Genomic DNA, 16,061 nt, shown 5'->3' on the forward strand with positions numbered 1-16,061 from the left:
TCTAACACACCACGAGACTTCTGGAACAACGTCCCCTGAACAGGTGACCAAAGAGGAGATGTTCGGTAATGAGTCAGCGCCACGTTTGGTGAAAACCGATCACATCCACATCAGCACAAACACGTCATGATGGCTGTTGAGGGAGAGGTGACGATTAGGATCTTAGAGCTGTGCGTAACCTCAGTGAACTGAAGCAAGAGTGGGCCAAAAATTCCCCCACAATGATGTGAGAAACGGACAAAGTCACTGAAAAACATTATGTCAAGTTATCGCTGCTAAAGGTGCTTCATAAGTTTCAAAGTGACAAACAGCTGATTTCAAAGAGAGGCATCAAAGGCATCTCATCTTCATTTTGGTGGAGGGAGAAAACTAAGCCAGTAATCAGATTACTTCTCATCTCTTGGTCCACAGACTACAGTGGAGTTCAGTGTGGTTCTGTGAATGAAGGTCAACATGGTCCATGTAGAGTCATCAGAGGCTTGTTAATGCAAATCATCTTGCAGCACTGGGATGTAGCATTGTAGTACCTGGATGTTGTAAAGATTCTTTTCTCCTCACTATCCCTCACCTGATTCACCTTGTTTCCTTTTCTCACCTTTGATTGGCTTTGGAGTTTGCCCTTAATCGCATTCACCTGTCACATGTTACATAAGGACTGCACTTACTCTTTTTACTCCCACATAGGGCGGCAGCTGAGAGTTAGCAGCCCACATGTGTCCTTTACAGCAACAGATAGATGACTGGATGAGCCCATGATGACCTCAAGATTCCTTTGAACCTCCTCGTTAACACTGGACACTGAGGAAATTTGACTCATCATCTTGTTGGCAGCTTAAAAAAAAAATTTCCATCACAACTAGAAAATTCCAAAGATTTGTGATTTGAACGTCTTTATTAAAAACAAAACCACAACTGACTTTATGCTGTTTAAAGCAAATCTTCTGGCTCCTGACTGAATTATGCGGAGGCGTGCCATCTCACACTGGTGTCTCGGTGAAAACAGACGTACATTTATTTCTCTCAGTTACACAGAAAAAAAAAAAAAAGCAGACGGTGGATACATGTTCAACCACTTTTTATTGCACGATTCAGCTGACGTGAGATCCTGCACAAAAGTGTTTCAGCACTGCATCAAGGGGAGGAAGAAAAAAAACAAAAAGGACAAACTTGTATATTTACAATAAATGCATCACTATTACCACTTATACATTATGTACATATTAGTCTGGTTTACTATGACAGTAGTTACAGAATGAAACCCCTACACGCATTACACTTCAGCTCTACAGGGAATTACAGTGCTTTCAAAATAAAAAAGAAAAAGGGGACTGGTTGGACTACATTCACTCAACAGAACAATAAATCAAGGTTAGGATGAAGATCATTAACATAGGAAGTCAAAAATACTCGCTGAACATTTGGACACGTCCCAGTCACATGCCCTGGGGAAAAACTTTACAAAAAAAAAAGTGCAGTTATTAAAAAACAAAACAAGAGAACAGCCTCCTGATGGATGTATACAAGTAAAATCTGCTTCTGAGTCTTTTTTAAGAGATTAAAAAAAAAAGTTGCTGAAACAAGCGACCTGTTTGGAAGAGAGAATTTAAACAGTCAGACAAATGTGAAGTTAAAGGCACAAGCAAATGTCTGCAGCCTCGTGACCGACTCAAAGAGAGCAGCAGCAGCGAGACCTAAAAATGTCAAATCCGCTCAGGAAGCATAATCAGCACTTTTCAGGCAAAAACTGGCAAAAGTGTGGAGGTGTCACATGATTACAGCAACCTGATTGTGCTCTTCCCTCGACAGGTGTGTGTGCTTTTCAGAAGCAGTGGTTTCAGAGCTCTATATTGTCAGACTTGGCTCAGCTCAGCACTTTAAATAAAAGAAAATCATTACATACATGAAGATACACCTGTGGGAACGCTGTTTTAACACCTTCAGGGGAAAAAAAAAAGAAAATTGGGTGGGGTGAGGGTGTTGGTGGCTTGGCTGATGCTTTCCGGTGCAGAAGGTAAATGCAGAGACTCCCCCCTGCACAAATATCAGGACTTGCTTTTAGGCATTCTAGTGAAATGCTGCACAATCGAACAGAAGCACTGAGCTCCCTCACTCAATGTTGATGTTCTTGTATCGGAACATCAACATTTTGAAAAACCCCTCAGCTTCAGGCCTCGTTTTGGGACTAGGGGGACATAGTGGCTGTGCCCATTCTTACACCGTCTGCAGGGTGAGGTTATGAAACTTGCATCAGCCAAACACAGGCCAAGTATTTTAGCAGTTTTATGCTCAGCCAAGCGCCTGACACGTAGCCCTCGGGGCTCATCGTTAAATGCGACAAAAGTACACGTCAAATATTAAGATGCATTACGTTAGCCAGTGTGCTGTCGTCTGCCAGCGCGTGAGTGTTAAATAATAACCGGACTGCAGTTCTGAGACAAAAACCTCCGGAGGATTTAAAAAAAGAAAGATTTTTTTTAATTCTCAGATTACGTCGATAAAAAGCCCGGCTTTCAGACAGCATTATTATATCTCCAGCTTAAAATCTGCGGAGATCAGATATCAGACACTACAGTGGATATTTAAAAAAAAGACAGAGAGAGAGCACCTTAAGGACTCTGAACTGACCCGAAAAGTCACCGTCATTCCTTCGAGAATGTGGCTCATCATCGAACAGAGTATTTAAGACCTGGAAATCCTCCAAGTAGTGTTTTGTTGTTGTTGTTGTTTTTTCAAGTCACAGGGCAGTTTTCAGACTGCTCTCGTTTTTAATACCTTCTGTAATCCCTCGTTTACTGGACATGCTTCACACTGTTCAACATCTTTGTTTCACAAATAAACTCAAAAAAAAAAAAAAAAAAAAAAGAAATCATAAAATTATTTTTAAAAAAAAAGTTCAAACTGAGCTACAACAAAAACAACAGCACACGTCTACAGTTACAGGTCATCTATGGCTACAAAAACAAAAGAGGTCATCTGACGCCTATCCATAGTGTCTTGGTGTTCCATATTACATCTGGCATATATATATACTATATATAAAAATAAAAACAATCCATTTGGCAACCTGTGTGATGTCTTACACTACTCCAGTAATTATACTTTTGGTCTTCGATATACATATATAGATATAAGCTATAAAACTCTGCTGTTCAAGATAATCCGTGTTGAGCGAGAGGAGGGGGCCCGACTGAGGTTCAAGTTAGACGGTGACACTGGCACTTGGTTTCAGTCCTGGCTGGATCAGCGTTAATGCAGACGCCAGCTCATTTCTTCTGTTATATACACGAGGAAAAACGAACCAACAAGCTGACAGTAAGATGAGAGGCTGTTTGGTTTCTGGAGGAATGAGTGTCCGGACCTGTGCTTGCTCTGCTGATTTGTGCTTCACCACAGATGGGTCGCCTCAATGCAGACGAGACGGGGGGAGAGGGGAAAAAACAAACAAAACAAAAAAAGCCTGAAAATTTCAAAGGTAAAAAAACAAAAAGACTCTTGAGCGATGAGCCATTGCTGAGCATGTGAGAGATCAGCAGCTTTCCCTGATAACAACGATGTACAGTGCCTTGGTTCCTGTGAAAACACTATATGTGGAAGGGGAAGAAGGGGGCCCGAGTCTGGTTTGGTGTTTTTGGCTCTGTGAAAGGTCACTTCAGGTGTCTGCGGCTTTTCTCTTGGAGCCCTTTGTTTTGCCCTCTGCTCCCTCCGCCTTCTTGGAGCTTTTAGAGGAACGACTGACGGCGGCGGCCGTTTTCGTCTCCGAGTCGATATCCTGGGTGTGGCTGTCGCCTCCCTCCAGCTCTTCGTGCTCCATACAACACAGCTGTCCTGTGGGGGGCCAGGGACGCAGCGCCCCCTCCTGGTGAGCCTTGCAGAAAGAGTTTGGGCAGAGTTGGCAGAAGGCTTCAGAGTTTTTCCCACAGACGTCACAGTGATGCCAGGGGCAGTCCCAGCGGCCTGTGGAGAGCCACGACACTTTCACTAGAGCTCAGTCAGTTACATCTCATCAAAAAACAGCCTCACGGTGCCCATGTGGGGCCTTAACATTGCGAGAGGCATCAATTTTGATTAAAAAACAAAAACAAAAAACACATTATTGTAAAAACAGCTAAAAACAAATGAAAAAGAAGGATTAAAGAAATAGGCAGCCGAAGCCCATTTCTCCTTTTATACTGGAAGCAGTGAAGCTCTCCATTTCCATCTCCACTGCAAACTTAGTGATTAGTCACCAGGTGCAGCAACTTTCCTGGGGGTAAACAGACTCCCTCCTCTCTGAAAGCCTGGTTTTGACTCATTTAGTTCAGACTCGTTTGATGTGAAGTTTGCTTGCTGCCATGTAATTTGTGAGTAATAATAACAGGGAGTTAACATAGCATAAACAGATGCATTCAGACTGTCTGTGGAGTCTTACCGAACGGTCTCTTGGTGAGGTTCAGGCAGGACAGGTGATAAGCTTTGGTGCAGGTCTTCTTGTCGCAGAGCACCAGCTGCCCTCCATCTCCACAGCGGAAACACTCGTCCTCAGATTTTTTCTTTCCCTCCGATTTCCTCTTTTTATACTTTCTCTTCAACCTCTTTCCTTTTGGCTCAGCTGTTTGGCCATTTGAGTTCTACAGAGGAAATGCAGAGGTGAGCAAACCTATGGAACTTCACCAAAGCAGCTTAGTTCTCCTCAATCGATTTGCACTGAATTTGTTTGGATTTGGAAGCTCACCTTCGGTCGGTCACCAAGAAATCCGCTGCAGTTGGGCGCGCCGCAGCGGCACACGGTCTTCTCGTTGCCGAGACAATCCAGGTTGTAGTTAAAAGTCAACTCGGTGCCTGTGATAGAGAAAAAACAAAAACAGATTAAAGAATATACTATAAGAGCATATTTATTGCTTAAATTTAAGACTAAACTTGCAGTCAAATGTCTCTCACCTGCTGGGATGTCGCAGACGGCGAACAGGCCGACACGCGTGTCACCATTCACCGTCCACTTCTGTGTCTCACAGTTGGGCTGACAGCTGTGGTTCATGAAGCGAGAGTAGTTTCCTTTCGGGCCAGCGTCGATGATTCGGTCCTTACCGTCACAAACAGATGGCCACAGTCAGTCATTTGCAGCACCTGAACAGTTTATAACTGATGCACATCCACAACCCAGCTACACTTCCATTTCCCATTTAACAAATTTTGCAGTCGAGTTGCATTTGTAGTATTGACTACTGTAATGTTACAGACGTCTGTCATGCAACATTCCCAATGCAATACCAATCTGTTGATCTAGCTCCCGGTGGAAATGGCACCGCTACCGAGAAGTCGGCACCCTAACACTGTGAGGAGCGCAAACAGCCCACCCGCAGGGCGTGCTGGGCTTTCTCGATAAGCGTTAGTTACCAACCTTGTCGATGGTGAGCATGTAGAAGTCGGTTATGTTGTTTTCATGGGCGTATTTGATTCTCGCCCTGCACTCCTCCTCGTCGATCAGCTCTCCAATGTACTCGTTCACAAACTCACCCTGTTCGAGAAACGATCAGAAACCAATCGGACCAGAAACCAGAGATATCGTGTTACTTGTGTAATCTGGGCGGGTCTGCAGAGCTACGGCGTGAGTATTTTTGGGCAACGTCATGATGAATACAGGCCCTTAGCTTTCACGGGCAGCATCTTTAAGCAGTTTTAATGAAATGGACAAATGAGATACTTCAAGCAAGAACACGTCAATGCAAGAAAGCTTCTCACCTTCTTGATGTCGCGCAGGCAGATCAGGCCCCAACCTTTGCCGGGGGTCTTGATAATCTTGGTCTCTGGATACAGACGTTTGGTGAAGTCCTGGTTACAGCAGCGCTCCCCACTGGGACACACCTGAGGGTGGCACTCGTATTGGAGCATGCGGTTCAAGCACTCCGACTCAAACCCACACGGCCGCTCGCCAGATGGCTTGCAGTTACATTTGGGGATCTCAGAAATGTCTGCGGTGTACACCTGAACCTTGCCGACAGGTTTGTTGACCTAAAGGGGGGGGGGGGGAGATAACATTTTTTTTATAACAGAATAAAATGTGAAAGAACATGCTTCATACCCCATTATGGAAAAGCAAAGTTCATCATTCACTCATTTTTAAGATGCAGCACACCTTACACGCACAGGTGCATTTAAGCTACATCAACTCACAAACAGCCATTCTTTTTGTTTTTAAATGGAGAAATTTTCTGCTTTTATTTTGAAAGATCTCTAACAACATGAAAATGTAAAACTGACACCAATCAGCAGTCTACAAACAAAATCAAACGCGGCAAGACGAACATTTGAATTTTCCTTGTCCACATGAAAACACACAAACTGTTTATGAAAATCCTAAAATTCCATTCATGTAACTCTGTACTTGTGGACAGGTGCTTAGACATAAAGACATTTCACACCTTGATAAATTTATATGGGGGAGGTTTACGGCTGTTCTCCTGCGCTTCCTTAGCCTCTCGCTTTATCTTTATCTCCTTAAATCGAGTTTCGGCCTCCAGCAGAGCTGAGGAAGACAAAACAGAACAGAGTATGAGCACATCGAGCTAAAAATACACATTGTGTTTGTTGTAATTATGACAGCATCTGTTACATTACAAAAATCCAGAAAATGGCTTTCATGTCCAGTTGACCTTGTCTGTGTTTTTATAAAGCATTAAAACCTGAAGACGTTAATGTGGAAGCTGCAGCTTTTGGCAAAAACCACCTTTTAATTACTTCCGTTAACAAAAGCTTGAAAAGAGAAGCTTTTTTTTATAATGATGAGTGGCTTGAAACCAAATCTGATTGGTATGATGGCCTTTAAGTTTTTTTTTTTGTTTGTTTTTTTAAACTGAGTAATTACTTAATTAGGGAAAACGTTTAAAGCATGCAGACAGTTGAGGAGATCTTCACCATTCTTGAAGACTTTGCCAATTCCATTCCTCTGATGTTTGCTTCCCCTGTCGCCTTCCATGTATGGAAATACTCTGCCCTGGTGAGTCCAGAAGTAATCCTTGGAGCCAAAGAAGAAGACTGGGAACTCTCCGATCTCGTGTCGAAGATGCTGGATGTTGGTGGGAATGTTTCTTGGGTGGTGGATCTCTGCTGGCCACCATCTCAGGAGGACAAGAGAAAGATCGAAGCAACAAATGTATAACTTACCGATTTAGCTCAAAGATATGAAAGGTAAAAAGATACCCTTGCATCCAGTTCCCTTACCGGTATGTTCCCAGTTTGACCCAGATGATGTCCCTGTACTTGGGTTTCTTTCCGGCTCGGCAGTCGTTGCAGAACCAGCTCCCATCCGGCATAGCGATATTCAGGCAGTCAGGGTGAAAAGCTGCCGGGCAGGACTCACAGCACAACAGCTGTCCCCCTGCAACACAAGGACACCTTTAGATGGGCGACCAGTCCTTTAGATGCTTACTTACAAATTCAATTACATTTTATTTATGTACTGCCAGTTCACAGCAGTGGCCTCAAGGTGCAATAAATTGTAGGATGACAAGCCCAACCTTACTGCAGCATATTTAAAGGATGGTTTAGAGTCACCTGATCAAAAAGGAAAGTTTGAATCCACAAAGTTGAGAAGGTTTCTGTCCCCTGAATCCAAACTGGGAGCTGGTTCCACAGAAGAGGGAACCAGAGCTGAAGCCTGCGCCCCCCATTCTAGTTTTAAATTATTCAAGACCTTTTACGTGAGGTGAAGGAGCCAATGAAGAGAAGCCAGCTCTCGCTTTCTAGTCAGTACTCTCGCTGCAGCATTTTGAACTGAAGTTGTTTTTCACCATCGCTTTGAGAAAGCATGTTTCCAACTGCACAAATACTTTTCCCACATATCTGTTTAATGAGCATGGGGAAGGACACATCCTGACCAACAATTATTTCAATTATGCAGGCTTAAGTGATTAAGTATCTGGTTAGACAGTAATTCTAAGGATTTTTAAGGCTGGGTACAAATAACCTGTTTTATCTGAATTTAGAAGCAGGAAAGTAGAAATCATCCAGGTCTTTAACACTGTAAAAAAAGTCTCAAAGTATAATCTGTACTGTGCTGATTTATAAAAAACGCACATTAAAACCAATGTTTAGCTTGAGTCTCAGCTAAAGAAAGCTCCTACGTACACACTTGTTAATATAGCCTAAAACAGAGCATATAGCTTCATTTCTGTTTGGGTTGTGAAACTGAGATATGTGAAAATAGCTAGTGAGACTTTTCTGCAGGATATAATATTGTAGCTAATAAAGAAACTTTCTTTCTGTTTCAGTCCGCTCATCTCACACACTCCCACACAACAACACGTCAAAACTGGCTGAGGGGAAGGGAAAAAACACTTGAGCTGCTGCAGTTCAACATTTTCTGATTTTCAGTAATAGCAGCCTGGGAGATTAATGGCTCCACATTTGACATTTGAAGTTTAAGAGAGGTTTAGTGAGCTATAAATATGTCATTCAGTACTGAAAAGTAGCTTTATATAAAACTGACTAGTACGATGTTTAATTTTAAGTGCATACAAGTCTCTTAAAGCCAATCAGTCTGGAGCTTTTAGTAACAGCCGTGTGTGAAGAGGTGAGCAGCTGCTGCGAACCTTTGGAGCAGACGAAGCACCAGCTGACATTGACATGACTGTGGTGGCTGTAGCCCTTCTTGGCGTTGAAGTGGTTGGTGCAGATGATGGCAGTGTTGGTGATCATCTCACTTCCTGCAGCCACACACTGATCGCCGATGTGGTACGCTACTGGGCATCGAAGGCATCGCATCAACCTGCCTGCAGCGCAGAGAGCGGGACCAGGTTACACAAACATACGGCGAAGTCAGTGAACTCGGTGACCCAAAGCGCCAGAAGGGCACAAACGAAACCCTGAATGGATACCTTTGTAAACACGGACAAGGGCTCTACTGATAACCGATGACCTCAAACAGAAGTGGCAGGTATTCACTTACTTGTTTATTCCTGTGAAAGGTTAGTCATAAACCATTTGACATGAAACTGCAATTTTAAATAAAGTGATAACTGTTACATACTGGAGATAACTGGGCTTCTACAAATAAGCAAGGCAAAGTCTTACATTTAAGACTTTCTTAATAACACTGTTATAACACTTTAATTCAACGTAAGACCAAACCTGCAACAGAAATCAATCAATTGTACTAATACCAACTTTCCAAGTAACACAGTAATACTAGTTAACTAACTGGTACGAGGTTCAGAATCAAGGAAACCAACATTTTATAACTGCCTTCACGTACAAATTTTACAAATACACCAAGCTCCGCCTCCGTGAGCTAAAATGTCCTGATGAGAGCCTACCTTTGTTGGACTTGTGCTTTGTGCGGCAGCCGTAGTGGCAGCTCAGGCAGGTGTGTAGCGGGCACCGGAAGCCCTTGTTGTCAAACACCGTGAGGGTGTTGAGGCGGACACACGCTTCGTGGTAAAATTTGCCGCAGTGTGGGACGTGGCAGCGCCGGACCTCACCCTCCAACTTCTTACAAATGAAACACGAGTGAATTCCTAAAGAGAAGAAACAGAGAAGAAAGAATCGGCAACGGGAACAGAATTATTGTGTTACCATAAACAGTCTCCTTCTGCTCCACTATTAACGCCGCCTCTGTTCTGCTCACCTGTGCTACACTCCTGACACAACAGCTTGTCGTCAGGTTTGAGAGTCTGATCGAGACAGTGGAGGTGGAACATCCCGCAGCACTGACCCTCACAGGGCACCAGGTCCTCACCAGCCTGCTCACACATCTAGAGGAAAAACACACGCACACAGATTTAAACTACAGCTGAGTGAACTGAGTGAGCTTTAATACCGACTCGTTTCGAAACAAACAGCAGATGTACCTGACAGACAAACTCTTTTTTGCGTTCACCCTTCTTTGTCCCGTCTAAGCTGTCACTCGGAGATTCAGGGCGTCCTTCACTCCCAGAACCCTGCAGCAAACAACGTGTGATGAACTCTGAATAAGACAATGCCAGTTAGCTACAGTTGTACCATTCACACTGAAGCCTCTAAATTTGCTTCTCATCTGACTAACGAGCTAAACTAATTGCCAACATGGCTGACCTCTCTATAAAGACAAAAAGAAACGTCAATCATGAAAACAACTTGAATTACTGGAGAAACCTTTTCACATTAGTACCACCAGCTGTTACATCCCCTCACCTCGGGATCAGGACACGGGGAGGAACGCCTCTTCTTTGCCTTGGAGGGTGTGGCCTGATTCATTCCATCCTGTTTCCTTTTTCTCTTGCGCTTTGGTTTCTCTGCCTCTTGGTCATCTGTGTACCATCAAATGATCTGGACTTTAACTTTAAGACTCAAAGCAGCTAAGACGCCACAAATCCACAAAGATGTGAATTTAAAAGAGCAGTCAAACAAATATAGAGTAATCTAATTTTTTTTTTACCAGTCAGGGGACTTTTTGACTTCTTCAGATGTTTCCTGGGTTCTTTTGCATCCTTTACGTCGGTTTTCTTTGTCCACCTTCTCCGCTTTTTCACCGGTCCTTCTGAAGTTGAAGCCTGAAAAAGGCAAACGTTTGCTCAGTATGTCGTTTATCACAAAGCGCTTAATGTCCATGTTAGATACAAAACATGTTGCGTTTTCAGCATTCAAACATGCCAAGAGAATAATTCAGTTTCTCCAGGGAAAAGTTTCTTCTGAACAAAGTGTTAAAAAAAATTGGGACTGACAAAGAAACTCACCTGTTTTTGAGCATCTTTGCTTGGTTTGGATCTCTTTTTAGACTGCTGATCCTCTTCTGCCACAGCATCTGTTAACGGCCTTTTCTTCTTCTTCTTTCGTTCCTTTTTCACTAAAAAGAAAAAGAAAATGAATGTCAGTTTGGTTGGCTTCCTTCCAATGACTCGTTTTACATTTTATTAATTTAAAATGAATTTAGGAATAATACAGAAGCTGCCTTGACCTTTGCTACATGCATGACTGTTGTGGTCATTTTAGCGCTAGCATACTTTCAGTCCCTGTAACATCAGTGGCTCCTGCTAAAAACTTTGCAGCGTTTTTAAGCTTCAGCCTCCTGATGGTAAACAGGTTGCCATAAACCAGCCACTCTGCTTTTCTATTAGTCACAAGAAGCAGTTTAAAGCATGACACTCCACAGCTTTGGTAATTATACGCCAGCTAAGGTCAAATTCGGCCAAAACTCAATTAGTGGTCAGTTAATCTGCTGCGAGGTCTTCAACTTTCAACCAACCTGGAACTGAAACTGGAAGTGAGGCCACTTCTGAAACATCATTTGTTGAAGAGACCTCCTTTGTTTTCCCCTTCTTCACGGGCTCAGAAGTGTTGTCCGCTGCAGACGTTTTCTTTCTCCTCGCTGTCTTGGTGGGAGAGTGACCCTGTTTGGATATTCTCTTTTTCTTCTGAGGTACAACTGGTTTACCTTGTTTACCTGATACAGATTTTGAGGAATTCTGCAGAAAACAAATGTTGTTTAATGCATGATTACAGTATTACACATCTTAAGAACATGCGCTTAAAACAGCATTTCCAAGAACTTACAGTTAAAATACTGACTAATCACAGATCAGCACAGCTCTCTGTTTTAGGTTTCAATAATCTGATGATTCAGGTTTATCATTTCTTTTACACCAGCATAAAAATCGAGCTTTTGTATTGTTTGTGGAACAAATTGTGACAGAGTGGCAGTACCCACCGGTTGGAGGGGGAGATCTGGGCTAAGCCTATTCTCTGCTTTCTGGTTCAGCTTGTTGCTTTGTTCCGGCTTTAACTTCTCCAAGATGTGGAGGTTCAGATGAGGCCCGTCGTCGTCATACAGAAATCCAAAGTTGGCCATGCGAGCATCCAGAGACATGTCGAGTGCCTCCTTGGCCTGAATGATGCCCATGTTCCACTGAGCCTGGAGTTTACGCGGCACAGAGGGAGTTGTCTGTGGGACAAGTAGAGGAATGAGCCAAGTTACAGGTGACACATTACAGCAGTGATATTCAACCTTACAACTCTGAGGAGAAAAAAAAAAAAAGCCTCTTCCCACAAACTTATGAGATGCAAACATAATTTCTTTGTTAGCATTTTGTTTGTGAGTAAAAGAGCTCTAAGTGGAATTAAGACTGGTTTTGTAATGAAGTGATATTAAGATAAAAGATTTTCTAAACCCCAAACCTGAATAAAGTGAAACTAACAAAACAGTTTGAGGAAATTCAGGGTTTCAAAATTGCGTCAAAGTAACATGTTTCTCATAACGGCACACCACATTTGCTACACAGCCAACACACAGAGAGGCACAGAGGGGAAAAAACCAAAAGGCGGCGGCGGCAGCAGACATACCTTTTTATGGTTGATACGGGAGGCCGGCTGTTTGTTGCTCCGACTAAGCTCTTGGTATTGATCCTCACCAGTGAAGGACACCATGTTCTTCTCAAAGATGTAGCCTCTCTCTGGGGCATCTCCAAAATACTGCACGTGGTAAAGGAGACCTGACCTCCCATTGGCTGTTGAAAAACAAAATAAATGGACAAATCAATAAAACCATAAATCAATTTTCCAGGACATGTTAAAATCGTGCAGGTGGCCGTGAGTTTCTCACTTTTCTGTTTCTGTTTAAAGTGATGGTTCAGTTCTGGGTCTGTGGTCACCATGCAGGGCCACCAGGGGTATCCTGACACCTTTGTCCAAACCAGATCCCCAACGGAGAAGCGGCTCAGCAAAGGAGCCGGTTCCTTTACTTCCTCTTTCAACTCCGACCTGTTCTCAGGCTGCACAAGAGAAAGAAAGACAGTTACTCAATAAATACAAACTTTTGTAAGAAATCATCATTTTCCCAACACATCGTTAATAGCTGAAAATGTTCTACTTTTAATGTAATACAGTCTGTTAAATTAACTGTACCATCTCTCAGCATATTGCAGTATACTACACCGCACAAAGGGGTTAAGTAGCACTTAAAAAGGTAAGAATAAAAGTAAAACCTCATCTGTCTCTTCAGTTCCCTCCACAATGTTTGTGTGGCCAGGAGGCTCCACTTGGATGTCAGAGGGATTTAAGTTTGTTTGAGGATTTGGTTTGACAGTTCGCCCCCTCCTTTTCTTTATATCCTGCCTCTCATCGGTTCCAGATATAGTACCTTCAGCGGCTGTGGCCAAACTGGTCCCATTGGCACAACATGGCTCAAATAACGGCTGCGTGACTACTTGGGGTATCGTTACTGTTAGTTCAGCTTCAGTGTGAGGAGTACAGTTGTGCTGATGGGTGCCATTTGTGGCAGGCGCTTCGGCACCCCTGAACATAGGTGGCTCAGGGGTACAAAGCTCGGGCAGTGAGTCTTGGTCACCGTTGAGCATGCGGGAGGTGAGGTCTTTGAGCCTGTCGTGACTGTGGTTGTTATGGCCAGCCATCTTCTGAAGAACGCTGTCTTGTAGTGTGGCAGCCAGCTGTGCAGCAGCTTTGTCCATTAGCATAGCCGGGTCACTACTCATATCCCCTCGACCTTTCCGTACACTGAGGGACTCCGGTGGTTGCTTCATGCTGATCGGATTGGCTGGTTCGGGCATTGAAGGCAGGGAGCTACCTTTGCTATCCATCACTTCTAACCCCCTCCAGGGTCACTGAGCTACAAGGGAACAAGTGACACATAAAAACGTCTTATTCCACAGGTTGAATCAGAAAACAATATTATCCAGTATTTGTGTGTGGGTAAGCTTCTGATTCTTTCAATTTGCTAAACTGCATTCTGAGACATGACTCCAATAAGCATAACGTTACACATTTTACAAAATGGCACTCACTTGCTCCAGCGAGCTTGAATAGAAAGCTGGGAGGGGACACAGAATACTGCACCTGTCACGGAATGTTCTAGCCTTGTAGTTTCGGATGCTTTTACAAGAAAGTAGAGCGACTCGATTGACCAGAAGCCTGAAGCAGCAATAACTGTGTTTAATGAAACGATATCTATATATTTATCTATTCATCCTCCACCCAATAACAACTAATGAGAGTGAGGTCAGGTCAAGCCTATCCTTGATTATAGCCATGCATGCGAACGAAACCCACTTGGCGGCATGAAAACCCTCTTACCGCGATAATTTTAAGTTGGCTTTCTCCTGGAAAATGACTCGCTAGCTGCTAGCTGCTAGCTGCAGACTGTGGCAAAGTAGTATGGAGAATCAGCCTGCAGGCTCCACCGCATGCAGCGAGTGTCCAATGAGCGGACGGCTGGCTGTGCCGCGTAACGACCGCATTACCGGCTAGAAAAGCCGCGGAAATGGAAGCAGCTGACATACAGAGCAATGCAACTGGGAGTGCGAATAATTGCTGGAATTTAATCCATACCACCCTTTGTACAAAGCTAAACCATATTGTCTATTGCCCTACACTGTGACAGTAATGTGCTCGTTCGTTGCAGTGTAACTGCAGGACGACTGAAGCTGTCTTAACGTTAACGCAAGCGGTTTTAACGAGCGCTCCGTCTGTACGTTAAACATTAGCGTTACGTTAAAGTGTTCCGCCGGCGAGCGTAGGCTACCTATTTTGCCAAGCGGACTTCACTATAATGTCATGCAAGAAAAAGGCCCTGGCTATTTCCTGAAGCGGAAGCCACGATGAGGGAATCTCATGGATCACATCCATGGACAGGCGGTCAAGCATTTTCATACAGCGTACAACCGCATCTCTGTCATCCCTACAGTCAGCCATTACACCGGATTCCAGCAAATAGACAAAGCCGCCATCAAGACGCTTAAGCCATCAGCTTACTTGCTATCCGATTAAACCAAATAGGCAAATACCTACGTGGCGGCACAGTTGCACATTGGCGGTAAATCGTTTAAAATGTTCTGCTTTTGTTTCACTTCTAAATTTATTTTGCAGGCGCCATGACAGCTTGTTTCAAAAAGCTAACAGTGCTAGCCAAAGCTAGCCCCAGTGAACCATTGAAGCCAAGTCAAACTGCACATTTAACGTTAGCATAGATGGCTAACTAGCAAGTCATCTCTTGCTAAAATGGATGGTCGACCCGGATAACTGCACTAGCAAAAACGCAACCAGCTTGATTTTCCCGGATTGACAATAACATGAAAGACAGCATCTTTCTAGTTACCTGCTGAATCTCCTCTCGGTGGTTAAAGGGAAAGAATACCCGTATTCATCATGTAAAGCGAAGGATTTCATTCAAGTCGAATCAAAAGCTTGCGGGAAACTCAAACTCTCAGGCCAACCAGCGCGAAAAATACTAACTTCCGATTGGTCGGCTGCAGAGCGAGGATCCAACCGGTCCTTTCAAAAAAACAACCGTAGGAAGTAGCTGACCCCGGAGTCTCCCGTCTGTTTTTTTTTAATGACATTTCACATTTCCCCGTCCCTTTTTATCTTTACAGCATATATTCAGGATAAGTCTTTGTTTGCTTTATGAACAGTGGTGTAGTGTTCAACATTATACCTAGTGTTTGATACTTAAATGCAAATTTCAAAGATTTCCCTCGAAAATGTGTCAAATATTGACAATAACAGTGACAGAGTGGCTGAAGTGCTCAAGCTAATATGAGATGACTATACAGGCAAAACCTAGAATAGCAGGAAGGTGGCTATGATGGCTGTGAAATAACTGCACATTGTCTCGCTGGACTCTAATCATAGGGATGGCTTATAATCGTCAAATGCTTCACGCTAATCGAGAAAAAGTTTATTCTAAATATCAACATTAGTTTGGTTCCTAAAAAAGAGAAAGAATCAAAATCACAGACTTGCAAGAAAAGTTGTGTGGTTCCTTTGTAAGAAGGGTTGTTACAGCCACATCACTGTGATTCTGCTTAATGGGAAACTCTCCGCTCACATTCAATTTTTGTCCAAATTCCTTATCAGTGCTTTATGATAACCAATACCAACACGGCAGAGCATAGGCCCGACGCTTACTTGCGCCTCATGCTGTAAATTCAAGCATAAAAAATGCAGTACCAGCAGCGCGTGCTAAGGGGCGCGAAACTTACAGTAATCTATTTAACAACAAGAACGGCCCTTCAAAATAAAACTATATATATATGTGTGTGTGTGTGTGTGTGTGTGTGTGTGTGTGTGTGTGTGTGTGTGTGTGTGTGTGTGTGTGT

The 16,061-nt window shown here is 43.4% G+C and overlaps 1 protein-coding gene across 3 annotated transcripts; it reads right to left on the reverse strand.

Annotated features, from left to right (window-relative positions):
• Positions 1–1,033: 1,033 nt before the first annotated feature.
• On the reverse strand, positions 1,034–15,237 carry nsd2 (nuclear receptor binding SET domain protein 2). Of its 3 annotated transcripts, none has more exons than XM_005929665.3 (22): positions 15,059–15,237; positions 12,933–13,573; positions 12,551–12,719; positions 12,292–12,455; positions 11,660–11,893; positions 11,198–11,417; positions 10,689–10,798; positions 10,391–10,505; positions 10,147–10,262; positions 9,825–9,914; positions 9,602–9,728; positions 9,291–9,491; positions 8,568–8,747; positions 7,198–7,354; positions 6,892–7,094; positions 6,399–6,502; positions 5,719–5,988; positions 5,378–5,494; positions 4,918–5,059; positions 4,712–4,818; positions 4,409–4,607; positions 1,034–3,954 (listed from the first exon to the last, which is right to left on the reverse strand). In XM_005929665.3, the coding sequence occupies exons 2-22, from the start codon at positions 13,542–13,544 to the stop codon at positions 3,650–3,652; spliced, it is 3,942 nt and encodes a 1,313-aa protein (XP_005929727.1). In that variant the 5' UTR covers positions 13,545–13,573; positions 15,059–15,237; the 3' UTR covers positions 1,034–3,649. The 3 variants fall into 3 exon arrangements, with proteins under 3 accessions (XP_005929727.1, XP_042079656.1, XP_042079657.1); XM_042223722.1 differs by lacking the exon at positions 15,059–15,237 and adding an exon at positions 14,038–15,049; XM_042223723.1 differs by lacking the exon at positions 15,059–15,237 and adding an exon at positions 13,749–14,019.
• Between the last annotated feature and the right edge of the window lie 824 nt (positions 15,238–16,061).

The sequence above is a fragment of the Haplochromis burtoni genome, unplaced genomic scaffold (genome assembly GCF_018398535.1).
Source record: "Haplochromis burtoni strain Fernald_Lab_line unplaced genomic scaffold, NCSU_Asbu1 Contig_119, whole genome shotgun sequence".
Taxonomy (NCBI): Eukaryota; Metazoa; Chordata; class Actinopteri; order Cichliformes; family Cichlidae; genus Haplochromis; species Haplochromis burtoni.